Source organism: Mus musculus, chromosome 18 (genome assembly GCF_000001635.26).
Source record: "Mus musculus strain C57BL/6J chromosome 18, GRCm38.p6 C57BL/6J".
In the NCBI taxonomy this organism is placed as follows: domain Eukaryota; kingdom Metazoa; phylum Chordata; class Mammalia; order Rodentia; family Muridae; genus Mus; species Mus musculus.
In genome coordinates, this window is record NC_000084.6 from 65605409 (window position 1) to 65628815 (window position 23407).

Here is a 23407-nt window from a genome sequence, read left to right on the forward strand (position 1 = left end):
GAGCCTTCAGTTTTAATTCTGTGTAGCGTGGCCTCCTCCTCCCTCTCCTGTTTCCTGTGTCAGTGCTGGGCTTTGCATGGGTTTTTTGGCATAGGGTTTCGCCATGGAGTATAACTGGGTTTGAGCTTTCAATCTTCCTGCCTCAGCCTTCCCTGTGCAAGTTTGTATCACCATGGTAGCAAAGCAAGGCCCTTCTAGGCAGATGCCCTTTTCTTTATTCTTTTGTGCTGTGGTAGATGGAGCCCAGTTCCTTCCTCTTGTTAGGCAAATGAGATGCCACTAAGCTGTGTCTCTAGCTCTGCATGTTTACTTTTTCTTTTTTATCTTATCTTATTTTACTGTGTAGCTCTGCCTGCTTGGAACTTACTATGTAGACCATGCTGGCCTCAGACTTAGAGCACCCACCTCTCTCTCTGCCTCCTGAGTACTGAGGAGTGTGCCAGTCTGCATGGCAGAAGCCTTTTTTGTTTATTTATTTTTAAATTTTTGCTATGCTGAGGATGGAACCCAGAGCCATTAGGAAGTTGACAAGTGCTGTATTGCTGAAATAAAGCCCCAGCCCGATTAAAAAAAAATGTAGTCAAATATACTTAATATTCATTATATTTAACCGTTTGTAAGAATATAGGTCAGTATCATGATACAAGTTACTCACAGTAACCTTTTTTTTTTTTTTGTCACATTGACAAACTGAAGTAAACAGACCACGACTCTCCCTTCTTCTTTCCCCAGCCTCTTTCTCTTTGGGTGTTCCTTGTTCCTGTAACCCCAAAAGCACAGGACGACCACCTGATCTGGAATCAGAAAGTAGGGAAGGAAATAGGGTTGTGGTATGAACTGTATCCACTCACCTTCCTGTCCACCCACCCGCGCCATTTGATCCAATATGGGATATAGCTTTACACACTCTTTCCCGGGCCTGCCTTCTGTTCCTCACTGATTTCACTGTAGACCACCTAGAGTTCTTTTAAAGGTAACCAAGAGCAATGCATGCTTTATAGCAGTATTAGTCAGTTGACAGGACCTGAGCCAAGTCCCCTTCAGTCAGGCAGAAAGGTGGTGTGTCACAGGCTCTGGACAGGTGGGCAGGCTGACACGCTGATCAGATGATGGTGATGAAAGGCAGAAGTCTGGGGAAGAGACCCCGGTGCTCCGCTGCCTGGCCAGGTGCAGGCCTGAAAGGATGCCGGCTGGCCTTTGTTCTGGGATCAAGGCTTAGGTTGTAAGCCCTTTTTCTCTTTCCTTTCTGTTTTTCCCCTCAGGGCTTGAGCAGATTCACAAAAATTTCTCCAGGGTGGATTTTCCCTTTGATTTGGGCTTGGTCTAAAAGGAGAGCCTTATTAACATCTCATTATTCGGGCTTTAGATTTGGTAAGTTACAGCAGAGCGTTCCTGTCCTGAGCCTGAATTAAATCATTTTTAAGCTAGCAGGTTTTTGTAGGTTGGAAATAATCTAAAAACACTTAGATCTTTGTAGCTTTCTCCCTTCTCATCACCTCCCCTTTATTAACAAAACTCGCTGTTACCCAGTTTAATGGGTTTAAGTGCTTTGAGGTTGAGAGGGTAAATATGTCTAATAATCTTTCTCACATATTGATGAAATTTAATGTTGCAGCCTAAAATCTCTATTTCTGAGGTGTCGGGTACTTAACAGTGTCTGACAGCAGACTCTGTTTACTTCCTTGTGAGAGCTCCAAGACATCATCGCTGACTCAGGTGCTCAGAGGATTATGGGACGAATTACTCACAGGCTAGATTTACATTAATGCCTGGGAAAAACAAGAATTTTGGATGAACGGCTGAACAGCAGTGGTTTTTACATATGAATTTAAGCCTGTTAGGTATTGTTTTCAATACTTTTTTGGGGGGGTTAGGAATAATGTTCTTGTAGATATTAAAAAATGAATGACGCTCCATTCATCATGGTAGTTAATTTGAATTTTTTTTTTTTGTCTGATCTTTTGTTATTGACGTGTATACTTCTGTTTAAACTTGATTTTTATGTCCATGTGATAAGTCTGGACTCGGGTCCTCACACATCTGCTGTCTCTTAGTGGCCGTGCGTGTCCTAATAAGAGACCTTCTTTCTCTTCCCGCCCTGGTGCACTAAGTGAGAATCATAGAAACTGCGGTGGATAACAGAAGTCTCCCTGCAGGCCTGGTCTTCTTATCACCTGGGGCAAGAGCACAAAGGGGGACCAGATGGCTAAATATTTAAACGCTGTAATTAAATATTTAAAACAGACACTTAAATATTTAAAAGGTATATACCATATGCTTAAATATTTAAAAGGTTTAAATCAGGCTCTGTTTGGCTGGGCCTGGTGTCCACCCAGGGACTGGGGTCTCCTTCCCAGGCAGCTCCGTCCATGCTGGTGTCTGATCACTGGTGGCCTTAGGCTTGGACAGCTTGCCTGGATTCCTAGGAGCTGGACTGACTGAGGGACCAGCAGGACTGTGACAGGACCCAGAGACCAGTGGGCTCTGAGCAGAACCAGCCTTCCAGGGAGCCTGGAGCTAGAGTCTCATCAAGGGCAGCTTTTGTGTGTTTTCCACACCTTGCACTCCACTGCCAGCTGTCATCTCCACAGAAGCAAGTTCAGAAGCTCGGTTAGCTGGGCTTCCTGACCTGCAGAGCAGGCCTGCATGGCTGTCTTCTTCCCTTTTTCTCTCTTGAAAAAAAAAAATTCCTTCCATGCCGTCTTTCTTTCCAGACAGATTTTACTCTGTAGTCCTCCCTGCCTGGTCTGGAACTTGCTGTGTAAACTGGGCCTTCCTGGACCCGACTGCATTTCTGCCTCCCAGGTGCCAAGACCACAGTAGGCGTGTGCCACCACTTGTGGTCCTTGATGCCCATTTTTTCCTCTGGTAGTTCAGGACAGAGGCCGTGGTCTGTGTACACAGGCCTCCCTTCACCTGGCATTTACTGAACTAATTTCTAAAACTAAACAAAGCTGGGTGTGGTGGCACATGCCTTTAATTGTAGCACTTGGGAGGCAGAGACATAGATCTCTGTGAGTCCGGGCAAGCCTGGTCTACATACTGAGCTCTAGGTCAGCCAGGGCTACATAATGAGACTCAAGGTAAGATTTGTGCCATGTGTTTTCTGGGCTGTCAGATTGGGCAGATAAGGAGTGCAAGACACCCAGATGACTGACGGGACACACTTACTATGAAGACTGTGTCTGACATGGTCATGTTGCTGGGCCTCCAGCCTTTTCTCTGGTGGCCCCATGGTGATCTTTTCAGGTGGCTCCTTGGGCTGTACTTTGTATTCTCTGGGATTCCCTAAGTGAGGTTAGCTGAATTAATCTGTTGATTTTTATGTCTGTTTTTGTCAGTGTTATTTACGTTGCCATTGCTGTGGTAAAACATCATGACCAAGGCAGCTTATAAAAGGAAGGGTTTATTTTGGGCTTATAGCTCCAGAAGATAAGAGTCTATCACCTTCACAGTGGGGAAGCATTTTAGCAGGCAGGCTGGGGCTGGAAGCTGAGAGCTAAGGATTCAAACAGGGAGCAGAGAGAAAGAACTCAAAGCGATGAGTCCTTTAAGCTCTTGGAGCTTCCGTTTCTTCCAACCAGGCCACACACCCTAAACCTTCCCAAACAGTGCCACCAGCTAGGGACTCAAGGATTCACGTGCCAGCGCTTATGGAGGCCATTTCATTCAAACCACTGAGTCTGTTTTACTCTGAGAGAGATCCTTGTTTCTCTGAAGGACCCCCCCACCATTTTGTCTTTTATTTGGTTATGAGTTATTGTTTCCTTCATGGCCCCCCTCACCCCCTCACCCCCGTACTGCTGTGTGTGGTATTGATTGATGTTGTGGAGAATCTGTCCTCTTGTTCTTCCTACCTTTTGCTTTTCATGTATTTCCTTCTAAGGCTCCCTAGAGGCTCCCTCCCTCCTGTTGATGAGCCTCAGGGATCTGAAAACCTGCTGGGAGCTACACCTACAGATAGGGGCTGCCTTAGGGAATGGGGTGGGGGGCTGCTCTGGTTCCCCAGGAGCTGGGCCCTCTTACCCAGAGAACCTACTGTCTCACCAGAGCTGTTTTCTAGGATCTGCTGTGGCTTTGGCTTTCGTAGAGGAAATGAATGGTTATTATCTTGTAGAACCTCTTGGCATTGGTGACCTAAGGATGTCCTCTTGTCTTCTCTCTGCTTAGGTGTAGGAATGGGCTGCTCAGGCTACTCAGTGCCATCCAGCCCAGCTCTGAGCCCTGTCACTTCTTCCATGGTTTCGTTTCCTCTGTTGACTCTGAGGCCTTGGGGTTTGTATCTGGGAGATGAAGGACTCTGCATCCTTCACCTCTGCAGCCTCCCTGAGCTCTGGCTGTCCTTCTGTCCTTCCGTCCGTCCGTCCGTCTGTCATGAAGCTTGTCCTCAGTCCTGTGAGAGCAGCTGCTGCCTGACCTTTTCCCAGATCTCATCCGAGACTCACCTGCTCAGGACTCCGTTTTTATTGCCGTGTTCTTCAGCACCTAGAATATACTTCAGTAACACCTGCCGAGAGTTAGCTCACACACTAGTCAACACCTTTAAATGTGGGTGTTGGGAATGAAATCCTAGGCGCCCTGGGAGAGAGAGCAGCCAGACTTCATATCCACAGCCATCTCTCCAGTCTGGGGCCTTTCGCTTTTTAAAATTTTTTTATTTTTTTTTATTTTTTTAAAGTCAGGGACTCTGTGTAGCTCCGGTTGTCCTGGAACTTGCTATAGAGACCTGCATAGCCTCAGACTCACAGAGATCACCCTGCCCCTTCCTTCTGAAGTGCTGGGATTAAAGCCCTATACCACCATACCTGGCTTCCTTAAATCTTTTGAGGCAAGGTCCTCATGTTGTATCAGCTGACCTTGAACTCACTGTGTTTTTAGCTGCGGCTGCTGTGACCTCTCAATCCACATGTCCCTCCCCATTGCAGTACAGACACACATAGCACAGCGATGCCAGCATTAAATGTGACTGCTTATTTCCAAGGCCTTTGCCTACCTTTCTTGGGCTAGAATGTCATGATTTAACTTTCCTCTACCTAGCATTCTGGGTCCGAAGTCTTTATAGCATCCATATTGCTCAAGAGTTAACCGAAGCGCATGCTTTCTCTGGATTCCTTCGTTTTAACCTCACGTCCTTTGTGTTCCCAGAGCCATCCAATCTCAAGTCTCCGGGCTTTGACTTCTTCCAGCTTGGCCAGTTTTGATGACCTTGACAGTTTTGAGGAATGGTCAGGGATTTTGTGAATGTCCCTTGTTGGCATTTCTGATGCTTAAGCTAGACTGTGCTTCTGGGAGATGATGTGCACACTGTGGGCACACTTGTGACCATGACTTGTCCTATTTAATGTTGACCTCGGTCACCTTGCAAGGTAGTGTTGACAGATGTTTCCACTGTAAATTCCACCCCCACCTCTAAGCCTCAGTTCTATACTGGGCTCTTTGGAAGAAAGTTATTTAAAAATTCTCCATAAATGGGTTTCATTAATTATGGATTTTTTTTGTTTAGTTTTTTGTTTTGTTTTGTCTTGTCTTTGAGACAGGGTCTCACTGGGTAGCCCTGGCTGGCCTGGAACTTGGTTTGTAGACCAGGCTGGCCTTGAACTCATAGCTATGATGCCTCTGCCTCCGGACTTCAGTATTAAAGGTATGCGCCGCTACGCCTGCTGTTTTGTTTTTACTTTTTAGTGTCCTAAGTATGGAAGCTAGGCTTGTTTCACAGGTTTGTTGCTCTGCACAGAAGCTAAGTTCACTTAAAGAAACGATTATTGTTTGTGAGCATGGTGTGTACTGGGGTGCGGTCGGAGACTACAGAGAACAGCTTAGGAGTCAGCTCTCTTCCACTGTGGGGATCAAGGAGTCCCACACAAGTCAGCTGCCAGGCTTGCTCCTTGTGCCCTTTGTCCTTTCGACCTTTTGACCTTTCGACCTTTCAACCTGTCTTGTTCCCTTTTTACATCTCTCATTTTACTTCTTCAGTCATTTACATCCTGTGGACTCAAGGCTCCTTACTGCATTCATGGGCTGCAGTCCACTATTGCTTTGTCATCCAGTGTGGTCCAAGTCCCCAGTGGGGTTTTTTGTATTTGGGAGGTGGTAGTTGGAGTAAGTACCTTTTAAAATGTATTTTGCCCTCATATATGTCTCTGTACCACATGGGTGCCCGTTGCTGCAGCTTGAGGGTTGTTTGTGTGTTTGGAAGGGCTACAGCTCTGTAAATTTGTGACTTAGCATGGTTTAGGGGCTGCAGAGATTGGAGCTCTGCAGTGCCTACTCTCAGTGTCTTTATTCGCTTCCCTGGTTTGCTTGGCAGCCTGGCCCTTTGTGTTCCAGCCTTGCTCTCTGGTCTGTGCCAAGACTCCCATGGATGCTCTCCTGGCCCTCAGTTCCTGTCTCCCCATATGAAGACATGTCTCTGCAGCCTCCTTCCTTCTTTTGCTAAAGCCAGATAGATATCTGACCGGGCATCACATCATGGTCTAGAATGCAGCCTTGGGTCTTTCTGTGGCCGTGGGATGGATAAAAAGAGGAGCAGCCTTTTGGAGCATCTGACCATTGGTCCTTATTGTTTGAGTTTTATGTTTCCTGTCTTTTTTGTATGTGTTTGGTCATCACAGATTCCATCAAAGACCCTTAGTCTCCATCCCTTTTTAAAAGGTACACTGTTACTCCTGTTGCTTGCTTTTACTTGATGTGTATGGATGTTTGTCTGTGTGTATTTGTGCACCATGTCTGTGCCTGGTGCCTGTGTAAGTCAGAGGCTGGATCCTCTGAAACTGGAGTTTCAGACAGTTTGTAGCTGCCACGTCAGAGCGGCCTACTTGTAACCTCTGAGCTGTCCTTTTTAGCCCCCTCGCTGTTTGTTTATTTACTTATTAGGGACAGAGTCTTGCTCTGAGGCCCAGGTTAGCTTTGAGCTTTCACTCTGCCTCAGCCTCCTTAGTTCTGGGGTTACAGTGTGAGCTACCATGTCCAGCTTACCCAAAAGCCTTAAAAAAATATGTTTTAAAAACTGTCGGTGAGGAAGTCCAGGAGCAAGAGGGTCCTGGGATGGTATCGCACTGGAAGGATACTTTGCCTACCCCAGCCTGCTGTCTTAGTAGCTGCAGCATTCAGTGTTCAATCCCCATCCCAGGGTTTGTCCATAGATTCCGGGCATCTGTTCTGATGTAAATGACGGTATAGACCCGGGGAGCTTTGTTGAGCCACACAGTGAGCGCACAGGAAAGGCCTCCTCACCCTTGCTCCCTGTAGCGAGGAAGCCAATGCAAAGAGGGAGCTTCTGGAAGAATTCCACTGGCTTTCAAACTCAGCGCTTCTGTGCGGGCACCCTGGGGCCGAGGCCTGAGGATAGTCTGCAGGGTTTGGGTCTCTCTCTCTCTCCCACCATGTGGGTAAGGGCTGGGCAATGGGCTCAGGCCCTCAGGCTTGCAGCGCTTTGCCCACTGAGCCATCTCGCCAGCCCACGCTTAAACAAATAATAATACAGAAATTGAAATTTAAGGCATCCTTTGTGGCCTTTGGCATTAGCAAATCAGTGTTTGTTAGTCGGGGTTCAATGTGCACTGAAAATAACCAGCATGTGCTGATGGCAGCGGACATTTCTGTAGCATTTTTGCATTTGTACTTAAGGGTCTGATAGTGCAGTCCTTGCAGGGAGATTTATAATGCTCAGGGGCATAATAGAGGCTCTGAGTTGAAGCTGATGGACTCAGAAAAATTGAGCATTGCTCTGTAGATCTCAGTGCCCTTGTGAAAACCTCAATGTCCCGCAGAAGCAGAGCCATGTATGTCGCTCCTGAGAGCCTGCCCGAGGGCTCACTGCTGTCCCAAAGGTGGCAAATGTCTCTGGTGAAGCACAAGTAGGGCATGAGGGAGGCCCAGGTTTTGGGTCCACAGAGCTGCTGATGTGAGTGAGAGAGCGTAGTGTAATGTCAAACTGGCAGTGGGCAGGATGGCTCTCCGGTAGAACTAGGGCCAGCCACGGAAAGGTGTGAGCGCCTGTGTGACTGTGACCGCTGTGATGGTGCAGGTTGCTGAGGTCGCCTCTGAACAAGGAGAGGTGGCCAAGACACTGGACAGGCCCTTCAGTGGGAGAAGAGGAAGCTTCCGGGAAGTGAGGGAAAGCTAAGCAGGCCCTGGCAGTGGTGTGAGGCTACAAGAGGAAGGCCTTACTTGAAGGTGGTAGTCTACAGAAAGGCTGTAAGCAGCCAGAAAGATCAGGGGCAGTAATAACACAGACGGGAACAGGGAGTGGGAATGTGAGCATGCGCGTACACACACTGTATCTATTATTCAAGCTTTTCCAGTGGCATTGGAGGTTACACTAGCCCCACCCGACCCCCAATGCTAGGGGCTGCTCTACCCCCAGCCCTTTTCTAAACTGTGAGACGCTTGTTTGCAGTAGCTCTGTGTTGTAAATTGAGTATCCCTATCTCAGATATTTGGCATCAGACGTGTTTTAGACCCTGAAACCCCGTGGGTTCTGTGATACTCACGTGAACTGTGCTTGTTTGAACACCCAGGTTTGCTAGCTTCGCTGTGATGAAATACATGAGAGACTTGACTTAATAGGAATGGGGCTTACTTTGGCCCCTGGTTAAAGAGGTTTTTATGTCCATGGCCGTATTACTTTGGGTCTTGGATGAGGAAGGGCCTCATGGCAGGAGGCTTGGGGTTTGGGAGAGAGGCTATCAGTGTCCTCAGTGACATACCTCAATGACCTAGTTCTCCAGCTAGTCCCTCCTCCTGGGGGTTCCATCACCTTTAAATAGTACCTCTAGCCATCCAGCCTGGGCGAATCCTTCAACACATCCTGACGTCTCTATTACTACGTGGAGACGAATCCTCCAACACTTGCAGTCTAGTCTTAAAATCCCCAAATTGTTCAGGGCAGTGGAGGTACACGCCTTTAATCCCAGTATTTGGGGGAGAGGAGGGCATACTGAGCGAGTTCCAGCACAGCCAGGGCTACACAGAGGAAGCCCTGTCTCAAACAAAACAGCCCCGAATCGTAGAGATCCAGAAAACCTTTCAGTGTATGTATGATGCTCAAGAGGTTTGGGGTTGAGAGCATTTCAGATTTCGAGTTTACAGTTTAGGATGTAGAAATTATGTTCTGTGATAGAATGTATTTGCTCATACCGGTCAAGAAGCAAATTGTGATGCTGTTCTGATGGTTGCTGTGACTGGGGCAGAGAAGTGACGAGGATCCTCTGGCTGTGTCTTTGGGAGAATTTCCAGAGGCCTAGCAAGGGGTTGTTGTCCATCCTGAGTAGGGGCAGCAGCATCTTGTGCTGGGAATCAGAGGTGTAATGAGAAGAGGAAGGCAAGAGGGTCCTTCAGTGCAGCCTCTCTCCTCTCTGCTGCCCAGACTCCACCAGGTAAGTAGCCCAGTAGCCCCTTCCACTCTGCTTCCATAAAGACCCGTAATGAATGGAGGCCACCATCGTGGGCTGAAACACTGTGCAGAAGTAAATCTTTTCTGTCTCTGTCACAGTGATGTAAAGTCTGCTGCTGAACCCAGGTAGGTGCTCAGGGAGGTGTTAGGAGGCCACCCTGGTCAGCAGCTGCTCATAGTGTGTAGTGCAGCCAGATCACACAGCTTGGGGGCTCCCGTTTGAGATAGGGTCTTGCTTTGTAGACCAGGCTGGCCTTGGGTTTGCAGTCCTGCTTCAGATCCTTGCAAGCTGGGATTTTGTTTTTCACTATTTAATGGTTAAATACTTTTTACATACAGAAAAGTTGTAAAAAACAGAGTTTCTATTGTACTGTTTACTCAATTTTCCGTAAAGTGTATTGTATTAATTATAATACACCTAGTAACAGCAGAAGAATGAATGCCATTGTATAGTCCTGCCAGCTATACTTTAGTCTTTAGTCAGATTTCACTAATTTTCCACCAACCAGAGGACAGCACCTATGCTGGGCTCTTTCAGCCTCATGGTGTATAGCCAGGATTTGGATTTCCAAGTGACTTAGATCACTACTGTGATCATGGAATTCACTTTTGATCTGGTTAGTTGTCCCCTCCTGCTCACTCTTTCTTTGTCTCTCTTTTCTTTCTTTCTCTCTCTTTCTCTCCCCCCCCCCCTTTCTTTTTTTTCTTCCTTGTTTTGGAGACAGGGTTTTTCTGTATAGCTCTGGCTGTCCTGCAACTCTGCTGGCCTCCAACTCACAGAGATCCACTTGCCTTTGCCTCCCTTGTGCTGGGATTAAATGAGTGTGTCATGCCCGCTCCTACTCAGTCTCAGTCCTGTTTTTTTTTTTTTTCTTTTTTTTAAATTTGCAGGGTATACTATATAGTTGTTTGGGTTCTGACAGATGTATAGACGTCAGTTTCATTATTGTATTTGTGATATTAAACAATTTTGTCCTTCCCTCCTTCTCTAAATTCTCTTACACTCTCTTTTCTGGAGAGTGCATTGCCAAGGGCTGGGAAGTTGTGGGATTTACCTGTGTGGAAGTTGAGCCATAGAGGCAGCATGACAGGGACACAGTAGACAAGGGGACAAGTCCCAAGTTGTCAGGTAAGGCTGGGAGCTCTTTGCCAGCTGGTTTGGTGATAGAGAAGGGGCAAGGTTCACTGGAGGACTGACCAGCAAGACCAAGCACAAAGGGACAGACTCCCTCTGACATTTGACTAGAGGCAGGAAGTGTCTGGGGAGGGTTCTTGCTTGATGACTTATTTGAGTAGAAACAGTAGAAAGACTGGGGTAGAGTCCGGAAAGGGAAAGATTAGAAACACCCTTTATTCCAAGGCAGGATGAGTTAATAAAGAAGATAGAAAGGATGTAGCCTTCCTGTCCCCGGAGTGTCACCCAGCAGCTAGAAAAGGCACAGGAACTGCCTTTGCCTGTGTTTCCATTTGGGCCACAGCACCAGTGGAGGAGGGGAGAGCCCCTTAGAAAGTGGGCCCTGCATTGGTGACCCCTGGGGGCGGGGCTGTTTGTATGGGCCTTTGCTTCTGTGGAAGGTATTTTCTTTGCTGTTGCTGAAGAATGGGTGGGGTGGGGCTTGTATGTGGAGCTTGTTTGTGAGGGAATTAACATGGGCGGGGAAGGGCTTGGAATGGGCGTGTGCCTGCTTCCCAAGGCCTTGGTGAGCTAACAGCTTCAGTGAGCAGCCCTGCTGTATGCTTCCGGAAGCAATTTGAAGATTATGACTGTTAGGTTTAAGTCAGCAACATTGTGCCTAAGGAAGAGAGCACAGTGCCTGGGCAGCTGGCACCATGCACTTCCCCAGGTAGTGGGAGAAGCAGATGGTCGGCCGCACTGAGTTGGTATTGGGGATGGAGAGAAGATTAACTGTCGGGGCTGAAGTCAGATAGAAGCAAGAGATTGGTTGGAGTGAAAAGTGTCATATCTTTCTTCTTTTGGTTGAAGACATGCCATGTGGTTATCCCTGAAAATCTTCAAGTAAAGAGAAGTTGGAGGGGGAGGGGGAGAAGGGAAGGACAGACAGAATGCAGGTGTGCTGTTCAGGTTGAAGGGAAGGACAGACAGAATGCAGGTGTGCTGTTCAGGTTGAAGGGAAGGACAGACAATGCAGGTGTGCTGTTCAGGTTGAAGGGAAGGACAGACAGAATGCAGGTGTGCTGTTCAGGCTGAAGGGAAGGACAGACAGAATGCAGGTGTGCTGTTCAGGTTCAAGGGAAGGACAGACAGAATGCAGGTGTACTGTTCAGGTTGAAGGAAGGACAGACAGAATGCAGGTGTGCTGTTCAGGTTGAAGGGAAGGACAGACAGAATGCAGGTGTGCTGTTCAGGCTGAAGGGAAGGACAGACAGAATGCAGGCATGCTGTTCAGGTAGAAGGGAAGGACAGACAGAATGCAGGTGTGCTGTTCAGGTTCAAGGGAAGGACAGACAGAATGCAGATGTACTGTTCAGGTTGAAGGGAAGGACAGACAGAATGCAGGTGTACTGTTCAGGTTGAAGGGAAGGACAGACAGAATGCAGGTGTGCTGTTCAGGTTGAAGGGAAGGACAGACAGAATGCAGGTGTGCTGTTCAGGTTGGGGAGGAATTAGGCAAATTTGGAACCTTGCAAATATAAGCAACATTTTACATCTGAAGGAGAGAGAGTGATAAGGCCTCTCTCTCTCCTATGTTAAGTCAGTTAGTCTAGTTTAGATGCTTTGGGAATTCAGTCCTGAGCACACACTGCTACAAGCAGGGACAGGGACATACTGCCATGTGTGTACGGTTGTTATAAGGGGTTTGCAGAACCCTGTGGCTGCTCAGTAGTCAGCGTGTCTTTCTTAAAACACCACCACTGTTACAGCTTATTGGTGTTCACCAATTTTTATTCACGGGAATGTCATTTTCTTCTTGATGTGGGTAATCAGTCCCATGTGTCTTTCCTGGTCAGGCTAACTTGTTCTCAGGAGCACACATGTCAGGGCACACAGGTGGAGGTCAGAGGACAACCTGCAGGGGCTGCTTCTCTTCTGCCGGGCTGGTCCAGGGACCGATCTCACTGAGTCACTTCTAGCTCCTCTCACGTTTATATAAAGGTAGAAACGTGGCTGGATTTAGGCCTACATCTTTCCTCAGTGGAATTTTCAGTTTAGGGGTAGGATATTCTGAGCTCTTTGACGTTGGTGTTCTCCCTCCCCACCCCCTGCGCGTGCGCTTCTCTTTGCTCTTTCTTCCCTTTGATTCATTTATTTTTGAGATAGGGCCTCACGCTATAACCCTGGTGGCTTGGAACTCACGAACATCCACTTGCTTCTGCCTTACAAGTTCTTAGATGAAGGGAGTGAGTAATTGCTTTGTTTTGAAACTGGGATCTCTTGTACTTGGCTGGCTGGCCTTGATCTGAACTCTTGCCTAAGTTTTCTGAGTGACAGGATTGTAAGTTTGTACTATGTGCTCTTTGAACACTTTTCCTAGGTGGGAATTGTAAAGCAACTTTTATTACAATCATTTTTGTTTTTTGTTTTTTATTGAGCAGCTTTTTATTGTAAAGTATAAGAAGTATGATTAAGGGATAAATAGGTTTTCTGAAGTGTTTCTTTTGACTTGATGGCTCTTAGCTTGTACCAACAAAGATGGGAGATGTTCCTGTCATTCTGAAGGCTTTGTTTAGTAGGGAAGGAAGCATGTTGCCTGTCACAGGAAAAAGTAGATGGCTACTGGGCAGACGTTAAGTTCTTCCTTTTTTAAAAATGTAAACCAGCCTACCATTTTTCTCCTGGCAATATATGCACTAAGCACACTGCTATTAGTAAACTATGGGAATTCATGAGTGACCGTTATCCTTTTTGTTTGATTGTTTTTTATTTGTTTTTTGAGACGGGGTTTCACTTTGTGACTCTGGCTGTCTTGAAACTCACTATGTAGACTAGGCTGGCCTCAAGCTCACAGATACCCACATGCCTCTGCCTCCTGATTGCTAAGATTAAAGGCATGAACCCCCATGATCATTGGTTATTTTAAGGAAGAAGCATTTCATAAGGTAGAAGTGGAATGCAAAGTTTTCTAATTGGCGCATTCTGTTTGAAAACACAAACCGTTGAGAGCCAGGAAGCTAACGTGAGACAGCTCTATGGGAACTCAAACTTTTTATTTCAGATTTGTAAACTGTATGTCTATTATGTATGTGTAGTGTGTGCATGCCTGGTGCCCATGGAGGTCAGAAGAGGATGTAGGATCCCTTGAAGCTGAGCCACCATGTGATACTGGGAACCAAAGCCTCAGTTTTCTTTGCAAGAGCAGCTAGTGCTCCTAACCCAAGCCATTTCTTTAGCTCCTATATTAACATTTTAAAAAAGTGAATAGTAATATTTTACAAAAAGTTAATATTTAAAAAGTTTTTTTTTTAAAATTATATTTAGATGTTTGGCCTGCATGTGTGTCTGTGGGGCTGGGGGCTGGGTCAGAAGCCTTGGAACTAAAGTTATAGACAGTTTTGAGCTACGATTTAGGTGCCGGGAGTTGAACCTGGGTTCTCTAGAAGGGCAGCCAGTGCGCTTAACCTTGAGCCATCTCCCCAGCCCTTCCTATATTAACTTTTACAGAAAGCCAAGGGCTGTGGAGGGTCGGTAAAGGCACCGCTGCTTAATCTGACAACGAGAGTTTGAGTCCCAGGATGTGTGGTGCGAGGGGAGAACTGAAAAGCTGTCTTCTGGTTTCCATAAATACTGTGTCATACTCCTATGCATGGGGTGTGTAGGCACACACACATGCACACACACAAACACATATACACACAAGTAAATGTAATAGTTAAAAAGGTTGAGATTTTAAAAGAAAATAATCTTTTTTAAAAGATTTATTTATTAATACACATAATTACACTGTAGCTGACTTCAGATGCACCAGAAGAGGGTGTCAGATCTCATTACAGATGGTTGTGAGCCACCATGTGGTTGCTGGGATTTGAACTCAGGACCTTTGGAAGAGCAGTCAGTGCTCTTACCTGCTGAGCTATCTTTCCAGCCCAAGAAAATAATCTTCAGCAAAAGAATATTTCTAAGATGGTAATGCTTAGGAATTGGGGTGGAAAATGAAGGAATCTGCAATAAACTCCCTCTTTGTAATCAGAGGAACAAGTAATTTCCCCTCAGAGCGGGCCATTTGCTTTTGTCTTCCAGTGTAGGAAAGGTCAGGGTAACAGGATGAGTGATTGTGGGTATGAAAAACATTTCTATCAACCAGAAAAGAGGTGTGAAGTTACAGAGTGGTATTTATTACATTAATTATACAACCCAGAGCAGTGAGTCTGCCAGCCGCAGGGCTCTCGGGTTTCAGGGGGTGAAGCGCTGTCAGTTGTACCGCTTTGCTTTGCGTTTTTTAGCTTAGCGTCAGTCTTTCTGAAGGTGAACCACTGCTAACTCACCTTTAAATCTGAAAAGTGCGCCACTGGTCTTCTTGGGTTCCCATGCTATTCCCAAGAAGAGAGGGTGAACTATATGTAGCTAGAGCAGGGTGCAGGGAGCTGGGCGTGGCTAGGTTCCAGTGCCACCGGACTTCTCTGCCCCTCAGGGAAGTGTGTTGCAGGCTGACTACACAGTTCTTTCTAAGCTGTCTGAATTTAACCTTGCTTGAGTCTGGCATGAAGGAGAGCTTGGGGACGTGGGGGGCGACAAGCTGTGGATGACAAGATGGTCTAGTCCTGTGGAGTGTGTGAGGCAGGGAGTGTCACAGCTAAGAACACCTGCCAGCAGCTCTTCTGAGCCAGTCACACAGGTTTGGTTTCTTGCACTTTTTCTGTCCTTGGCCTTTCACCCAGTGAGTATTTGAATTATTTCCTGCTGTTGTTGTTTCTGAATTGATTGCCCCCTGATAGATAGTATGTAACTGTGAAGTCTTTTGATTACGTCATCATTAAGAAAGGGTGAGACACAAATCTCGTGTCCCTGTGAGGAAAGCCTAGAGTTCTTAGGGTCCAGCTAATACTGGGGCTGAGTAAACCTAGGTCTTAGCTTTTGGATCTTTCAAAGACCCGCCCTTCAAGTATGGTGTTGGGTGAAAGAGCTGGCTTATGATTCTGGAAGCAAGCAGAGCATGCTACCACGGAACTGCCTAGTTCGCAGCGCTAACGGCAGCTCCTTCAGCAGCAGTACAGCTTTATAATGGGCATTTGGTTCACAGCAGCTATGCGATGCGACGTGATGCGATGCGATGCGATGCTTGGGGGTAGATAGAGGTGGTGACATTCTGGTGGTGTTGTGAAGTGCGTGGATTCTTTTATGTAACTGCAATAGCCGGTAGATTATTTCTCAGTCCCTCCCTTTTATAGTTTGAATGCTCAATACCAGTTTTAGAAAGAAAGTCACAAACACAGACTTCACCCCGCGGACGATCTCTTAGAGACCCTTTAATCCAGCCTCATTTTGGGATCGTGTCTCATTTCTTGGGTGCAGCCTTTCAGGTTGGAAGAGACTTGACACTATGCCGTTCCTTGTCTGGTCCAGCAGTAGAAAATATAGTGACCATAGTTTGCCTCAAGGTCAGGAGACCCAGGAGAAAAGACCCCACCACTGTCCCAGCTGTGCGTGTGACTCGGATGGTGTGTGTTTCTGCACCTGTTGAACTGGTATTTGTCTCAACCTCAACAGCAGATTTCCCCACAGTCTTAGCGGATTACGTCTGTCCGCAGAGTGGTAATATAGCGAGTCTTTTCTGCTATGCTGCACGTGGGGCCTGTATAGTGTCCTGGCTGTCTGCTCTCATCTGGTTGCATTTTACCTTGATCTAAAGGTTGTTGTTCTAATCAGGAATGCATGGCTTTTTACAGGTTGTAGAAAAATATTAAATAATTGAACAAAATGTGGAAGTCAAAGACAAACAGCACAGGGAGTCCTGAGGAGTGGATAGTCCAGGGCTGTCTACCTGTGAGTCCTCTGGGTGGCTGACCTCGGCAAGGTTCCCAGTCGGCCTCAGCGCCCTGCCCCTTCACCTCCTCTCTGCCTGCTTCCGCCCTCTCCCCTCTATTTTCCTTCTCTTCTTGGCTGCTTGCCTTCACTACTGAAGGATGCACCAAGTCCAAACTAAAATCTGTTACTTCCTTACTTCTGGGGGTCTAGAGCTGGTGAGTGGCGGAGCTGAGCCCAGACATGCTCTGATACAGATCTTATCTGTGACGCCTGCTGTGGGACTTGTTCATTCTTTAGCATTTGTGATGTGAAGAGGACGGCACATTGCCTGCCTCAGGATGGGGGGTGCTATTGCACACAGTGACTGTACCAGGAAATAGGGGTGTCCTAAAGAAAGGCTCCAGCACTGAGTGGACCTGCATAGCTTTCATTTCTGATAATGACTTTACTTACTTTATTTTCCTACAACTCCATCCTACCCCAGAGTCAGTCACCGGCCAAACCAACCTTCCTTTCCTTTCCTTTCCTTTCCTTTCCTTTCCTTTCCTTTCCTTTCCTTTCCTTTCCTTCTTTCCTTCCAGACAGGGTTTCTTCGTGTAGCCCTGGCCATCCTGGAACTCTCACTGCAGACCAGGCTAGCCCCAAACTCAGAGATCCTCCTGCTTCTGCCTCCTTAGTGCTGAGATTAAAGGTGTGAGCTACCACACTTGTCTGTTTCTTTTTCAACACAACAGGGAGGCCTAGAATTAAAAATAGACGGGATTGCTTCCTTAGGGATTAAAAGGAAAAAGATCCCAGATGACTTTAGTGGATACCTTGTGGTAGGTGTGTATGGCCAATTCATTCTTTTGTGGATGGATTTTGAAATCTGTAGTTGTTTTTATTGTAATCGTCCCAAATCTGATGGTAACTGAAATGATCAGCTTGTGCTACTGGAGTTATGTGTTGTCAAGATGGATATATTTGGAGAAGTAGCTTTTATGAAAACACTGTGGTGAGTCTAGCGGTGAGTCTAGCGGTGAGTCTAGCGGTGAGTCTAGGGTGAGTCTAGCGGTGAGTCTAGCAGTGAGTCTAGGGTGAGTAGCTTTGTCGATGCCTCAGTGGTGGCTGATGTGGTTAATACTGTTACTCAGCTAGTGTGACTGCTACAGTAGGGCTGACATCATTATTGGTGCTAAGTGTTTAGTGTGAACACCACAGAAGGGCTGACTTCATTATCAGTGCTAATTGCTGGATTTTTTTTCCCCTTCCTCTAACAGAACTGATCAAATTCATGACCATGGGGGATATGAAGACCCCAGACTTTGATGACCTCTTGGCAGCATTTGACATACCAGATATGGTCGATCCCAAAGCAGCGATTGAGTCCGGACACGATGACCATGAGAGCCACATTAAGCAGAATGCTCACGTGGATGACGACTCTCACACCCCATCATCCTCAGACGTCGGCGTCAGTGTGATTGTGAAGAATGTCCGCAACATCGACTCCTCCGAGGGGGTGGAAAAAGATGGCCACAATCCCACAGGCAATGGTTTGCATAATGGGTTCCTCACGGCATCCTCTCTTGACAGCTATGGTAAGGATGGAGCCAAGTCCTTAAAAGGAGACACACCTGCCTCGGAGGTGACTCTTAAGGACCCGGCATTCAGCCAGTTCAGCCCCATCTCCAGCGCCGAGGAGTTTGAGGACGATGAGAAGATAGAGGTGGACGACCCGCCTGATAAGGAGGAGGCGCGGGCCGGTTTCAGATCGAATGTGCTGACGGGCTCAGCACCCCAGCAGGACTTCGACAAACTGAAGGCACTTGGAGGGGAAAACTCCAGCAAGACTGGAGTCTCTACATCAGGCCACACGGATAAAAACAAGGTCAAGAGGGAGGCAGAAAGCAATTCTATAACCCTGAGTGTTTATGAGCCATTTAAGGTCAGAAAAGCAGAGGATAAGTTGAAGGAGAACTCTGAGAAGATGCTTGAGAGCAGGGTCCTTGACGGGAAGCCGAGCTCCGAGAAGAGCGACTCCGGCATCGCTGCTGCCGCATCTTCCAAAACGAAGCCGTCCTCCAAGCTCTCCTCGTGCATAGCGGCCATTGCGGCGCTCAGCGCTAAAAAGGCTGCGTCCGACTCCTGCAAAGAGCCTGTGGCCAACTCCAGGGAAGCCTCCCCGTTACCAAAAGAAGTGAATGACAGTCCCAAAGCTGCCGACAAGTCTCCCGAGTCCCAGAATCTCATCGATGGCACCAAGAAGGCCTCCCTGAAGCCATCAGACAGTCCCAGGAGCGTATCCAGTGAGAACAGCAGCAAAGGGTCACCATCCTCACCCGTGGGCTCTACCCCAGCCATCCCCAAAGTCCGCATCAAGACCATCAAGACATCGTCTGGGGAGATCAAGAGGACTGTGACCAGAGTGCTGCCAGAAGTGGACCTGGACTCTGGAAAGAAGCCTTCTGAGCAGGCAGCGTCCGTGATGGCGTCTGTGACATCACTCCTGTCATCTTCAGCATCAGCCACGGTCCTCTCCTCCCCGCCCAGGGCACCTCTGCAGACGGCCATGGTTACAAGTGCAGTTTCCTCTGCAGAGCTGACCCCCAAACAGGTCACCATCAAGCCCGTGGCGACAGCTTTTCTTCCCGTGTCTGCCGTCAAGACGGCAGGGTCTCAAGTCATCAATCTGAAGCTCGCCAACAACACAACGGTGAAAGCCACGGTCATATCCGCCGCCTCTGTTCAGAGTGCCAGTAGCGCCATCATCAAAGCTGCCAATGCCATCCAGCAGCAAACCGTTGTGGTGCCGGCATCCAGCCTGGCCAATGCCAAACTCGTGCCAAAGACTGTGCACCTTGCCAACCTTAACCTTCTGCCTCAGGGTGCCCAGGCCACCTCTGAACTCCGCCAAGTGCTCACCAAACCTCAGCAGCAAATAAAGCAGGCAATAATCAATGCAGCGGCCTCGCAGCCACCTAAGAAGGTGTCTCGGGTCCAGGTGGTGTCGTCCTTGCAGAGTTCTGTGGTGGAAGCTTTCAACAAGGTGCTGAGCAGCGTCAACCCAGTCCCGGTTTACACCCCCAACCTCAGTCCTCCTGCCAACGCAGGGATCACGTTACCGATGCGTGGGTACAAGTGCTTGGAGTGCGGGGACGCCTTTGCCCTGGAGAAGAGCCTGAGCCAGCACTACGACAGGCGAAGCGTGCGCATCGAAGTGACGTGCAACCACTGTACCAAGAACCTTGTTTTTTACAACAAATGCAGCCTCCTTTCTCACGCCCGCGGGCATAAGGAGAAAGGCGTGGTGATGCAGTGCTCCCACCTGATCCTAAAGCCGGTCCCGGCAGACCAGATGATAGTTCCTCCATCCAGCAATACTGCTGCTTCCACTCTGCAGAGCTCTGTGGGAGCTGCCACACACACTGTCCCAAAAGTCCAGCCTGGCATAGCCGGGGCAGTTATCTCAGCTCCGGCAAGCACACCCATGAGCCCAGCCATGCCCCTAGACGAAGACCCCTCCAAGCTCTGTAGACACAGTCTCAAGTGTTTGGAGTGTAATGAAGTCTTCCAGGATGAGCCGTCCCTGGCCACACATTTCCAGCACGCTGCAGACACCAGTGGACAAGTAGAGTATCATTTACATTTCGGTGTTTCGGGGACGAGGCTGGAGCCGCGAGTGCTTTGACAAATGTCTTGAATTACGGTGGAGAGGGGTGTGTGTGTGTGTGTTTGTGTGTGTGTGTGTGTTCAGGCAAGCACAGGAAAGGGAAAAGATGGTTTTCATAGTATAGGTGCAGTGCTGAAATACAAGGGTAATTCTTCAGCCAGATAGAAAAGTGTGTGCTCTGGTTGGATTATGTTAGGTAATTGAGTAGGCATTGGAAGTCTGATTCTTAGCAGTAAATTCAGTGTCCTCCCATCATATGGAGCGTTTAGCTTGGATTACATTGGCACAGTATCTGAGTCTTTTAGTTTTGGAATTTTGACAATTACTGGTATTTATAGCAGTAAAATGACTTAAACATCCACCGAGTACTACTTAAAGGCACTCTACTTAGAGACTGTGGTTCAAAGTGTGTTTAAGTAATGGTCATGGTGATTTTAACTACAAATTGCAAACCATCTGGCTCAATAAACCTTTGTGTCTGTGACCTTTTTGAGGTGAAGTACAGGTTGCTATTGGTGAAAGACATCTTATAATTTCTATCAATTCATTATCTCTCTCCTTTACTTTCTCCATGAAGCAACATTTGGCTAATCCATAGCATGCATAACAAGCATTCCTAACATGCTGAGTGAGATAATTCCCAGCTAGAGAGAACTTGGTGTGTATGTGTATACACATACACACACACATATTCATTTTGTTGGGTGAAAACACTTGTGTGGTTCAAGAGTGAGGGGCCTAGGATGAGCCTCTGCCTGAGGGTCTCAACCTCGTTGGCATGAAGACCCAGTGGTAGGCGAGCTTCCTTCTGTTCCCTCAGTATTTTGTTATCTAGGAGCTTTGTGTTGTGGTCAGAAGCCTGATACTGTCTGTAGTTTTTCAAAGCCAACTACTTATATCATGTGTAGGATTTTGAGTTTGGGGGAATGAAAGATGATACCTGTTCTGTTGTTTGCTTTTTTGTTTTGTTTTTTTTTCCTCGTGTTTTCTGTCTAGTTGCAGTGGAGTTTTGACCACATTTTTGCAGGTTTGGGTGTTTCATGTATCTAGGGAGAGGATGGGTTGCCATGGCAGTGCTGGGTCTCAGAGCAGGTCCTGTCCATGCACACAGCCCCGACCTTGTCACCCGTTTCTCTAGGGCAGGCTTCCTCCTCCTCCTGAAATGCAGAGCCCCAAAGCCACTTCCTGAGTGGTTTGTGCCGTTGTGTGTCAGTGGACAGTGTGGGTGGTGGGCTGGCTCCTGCAGGGCCCAGATTCTGCACTGTCACGGTTGTGGACGTGTAGTGTGGCTGCCCTCAGCTGTGCGGTTTCTCTGGGACCTGGAAGGATATGAGGAGAGCAGTGCCTTGCTTCCCAGCCTTTGTTCTCAGCTGACAATTCTCAGGACCGACACGTGGTAGGGTCAGGTGGTGAAGCTCCCCCCGGGGGAGGTGCGTGCATGTCTCCTGGTACTTGTTTTTTTTTTTTTTTTTTTAAACCTTATTTTTCTGGGACAAGTAAAACCTGATTATCTGGGATCCAAAGGAATGACTCATGGCAGATAGATGTACATCGAGTAAAACATATATACGCCCTTCCTCTACTTAGGCCCAAGCCACCCACCCAGATCCCTCAAGAGCTGTTCGTTCAGTAAGCTTGTGCCAGCTGTGCAGCCAGCTCTTCAGGGCTGGTGTCCTAGCAGCGCCCTGTGTGAGTGACTTTCTCTCCTGGAACCCATTTCCCTGTCTCTTGTTGCCATCATGGTCCAGGAGACCTCACGTACAGTCTTGGCTGTGCACAGATAGCTGGCTCACCTGGTCCAGGAGAGACTATGATTCTCCCTCAGCAGCTTGGGCCAGTGTGAGTGAGCTTTTCATGGAAAGACTCTTCCTCCCGGCTCTACTTTGAGCCACTTTGATACTTTTCTGCAACAGGAAAAGTGATATAGCTTCAAAACGCAGTGGGAGCTTGGGTGGCCGTCCACCACTGACTGCTACCACAGCAGCGGGAGGCGGGGCTGCAGTATTCGAGAAGGGATCATAATTCTTATCCATGGAGAGCTTGCCAACCACATGAATTTTAGCCAGCGTCAGTTCAGGAAACACCTACCTGTCACAACAGTGTCCTTTCCGAGAGTGATACTCAATTCTATTTTATTTTCTCAGAAAATGGGGAGGTTGAACCAGGGTAGCTGTAGTACCACAGGCTTTGCCATACCTGCTTCCTGCTTTCTGCTGTGTCCAAGGATTTAAAACCGACTTTTATTTTCCGCCTTCCCATTAGCCTTCACCTTCTTGGTTACTCACTGATGAGTTGAGAAACAGGTTTACTTCGAAGCTGTGGAAGCTCCCTTGTCCTCATGTCCTAGCACGCTCTCTGAGGCAGGTTCCAATGCTATGAAAGCCTGAGTTTTTGGCTCTTGGCTTCCCCTGGGTGGGTCCCAGGGTTGGGTCCCAGTGTCAGGTCCCCTGTCTGCATGTTAATCTTAGTTAGAGTCATCCATAGTAGATTTCTGGAGTGACCCTGCTGTCTCTGTTAGCTTCTGAAGTTTTGAAAGTGTCCTTGGGGCCCCTAGACCAGCTGGGGCCTTACTCTGCGTGGCATCTCTCAGTTTGTTTTAGCTGGGCCTGGAGAAGTGGGCAGTATGGTAGCGGAATCCTATTTCTTTTCTTATTTTGAGGTAATTGTAGGTTCATGTAAGAAATCTGAGATGTTCTATGCAAACCCTTCATTTAGTAACCCCAATGATGACAGTTCATAGAAACACAAAATAATATCACAGCCAAAACATTGACATCAACATGGTCAGGTACGCAATGATTTCACCCCCATGAGAATCACTCTCAGTGGCACCTTGCTGTGTCTTAACCAGCCCTGGCAACTGCTGCCTGCCTGCATGTCTGTACACTGGCCATACTTAGGGATGCTAAGATAAGGAAACCATGCAGCATGTCAGTGCATTGGCTTTTTTCACTCAGTCCAGCTCCCTGGAAACGCATCTAAAGCCCGGATCAGTACAGATGCTGACTCACGGTGGATGATGTTATGTTCTCAGTAAACCCATCACTAGTTGACAGTATAAGAAAATGCCCAAGATTGAGGCTGGAGAGATGGCTCAGCTGTGAAGAGCAATGGCTGCTCTTCCAGAGGACCTGGGTTCAATTCCCAGCATCTACATAGCATCTCACAACTGTTTGTAACTCTAGTTCCAGGGGATCTGACCTCCTCATACCAATACACATAAAATAAAATTAAATAAATTATTTAAAAAGAGAAAAGAAACGAAGATGCCAAGACAAGCACACCATATCCTAGCTTTGAAACACAGCACACTGAAGTGTTACTTGCTCGCTTTGGGGACTGCGGGACTCTTGTGGCTGACTGCCCAGTACTGAAGGGATTGCAGCCTGTATGGGAACGATCGGGATTGAGGACTTACGTCAGAGTATTCTGAGCTAAT

The 23407-nt window shown here is 47.6% G+C and overlaps 1 protein-coding gene across 4 annotated transcripts in view; it reads left to right on the forward strand.

The window, feature by feature from the left end:
• Zfp532 (zinc finger protein 532) overlaps window positions 1-23407 on the forward strand; it is a 109214-nt gene that overhangs the window by 25179 nt on the left and 60628 nt on the right. For 3 of the 4 annotated variants that reach the window (NM_207255.2, NM_001361053.1, NM_001361051.1), the window contains one exon: window positions 17576-19926. In NM_207255.2, coding sequence (NP_997138.1) covers window positions 17590-19926 — 2337 coding nt within the window. In that variant the 5' untranslated portion in view covers window positions 17576-17589. Of the gene's footprint in view, window positions 1-1274; window positions 1372-17575; window positions 19927-23407 lie in introns of those variants that run through there. The other variant, NM_001361052.1, reaches the window with a different exon arrangement.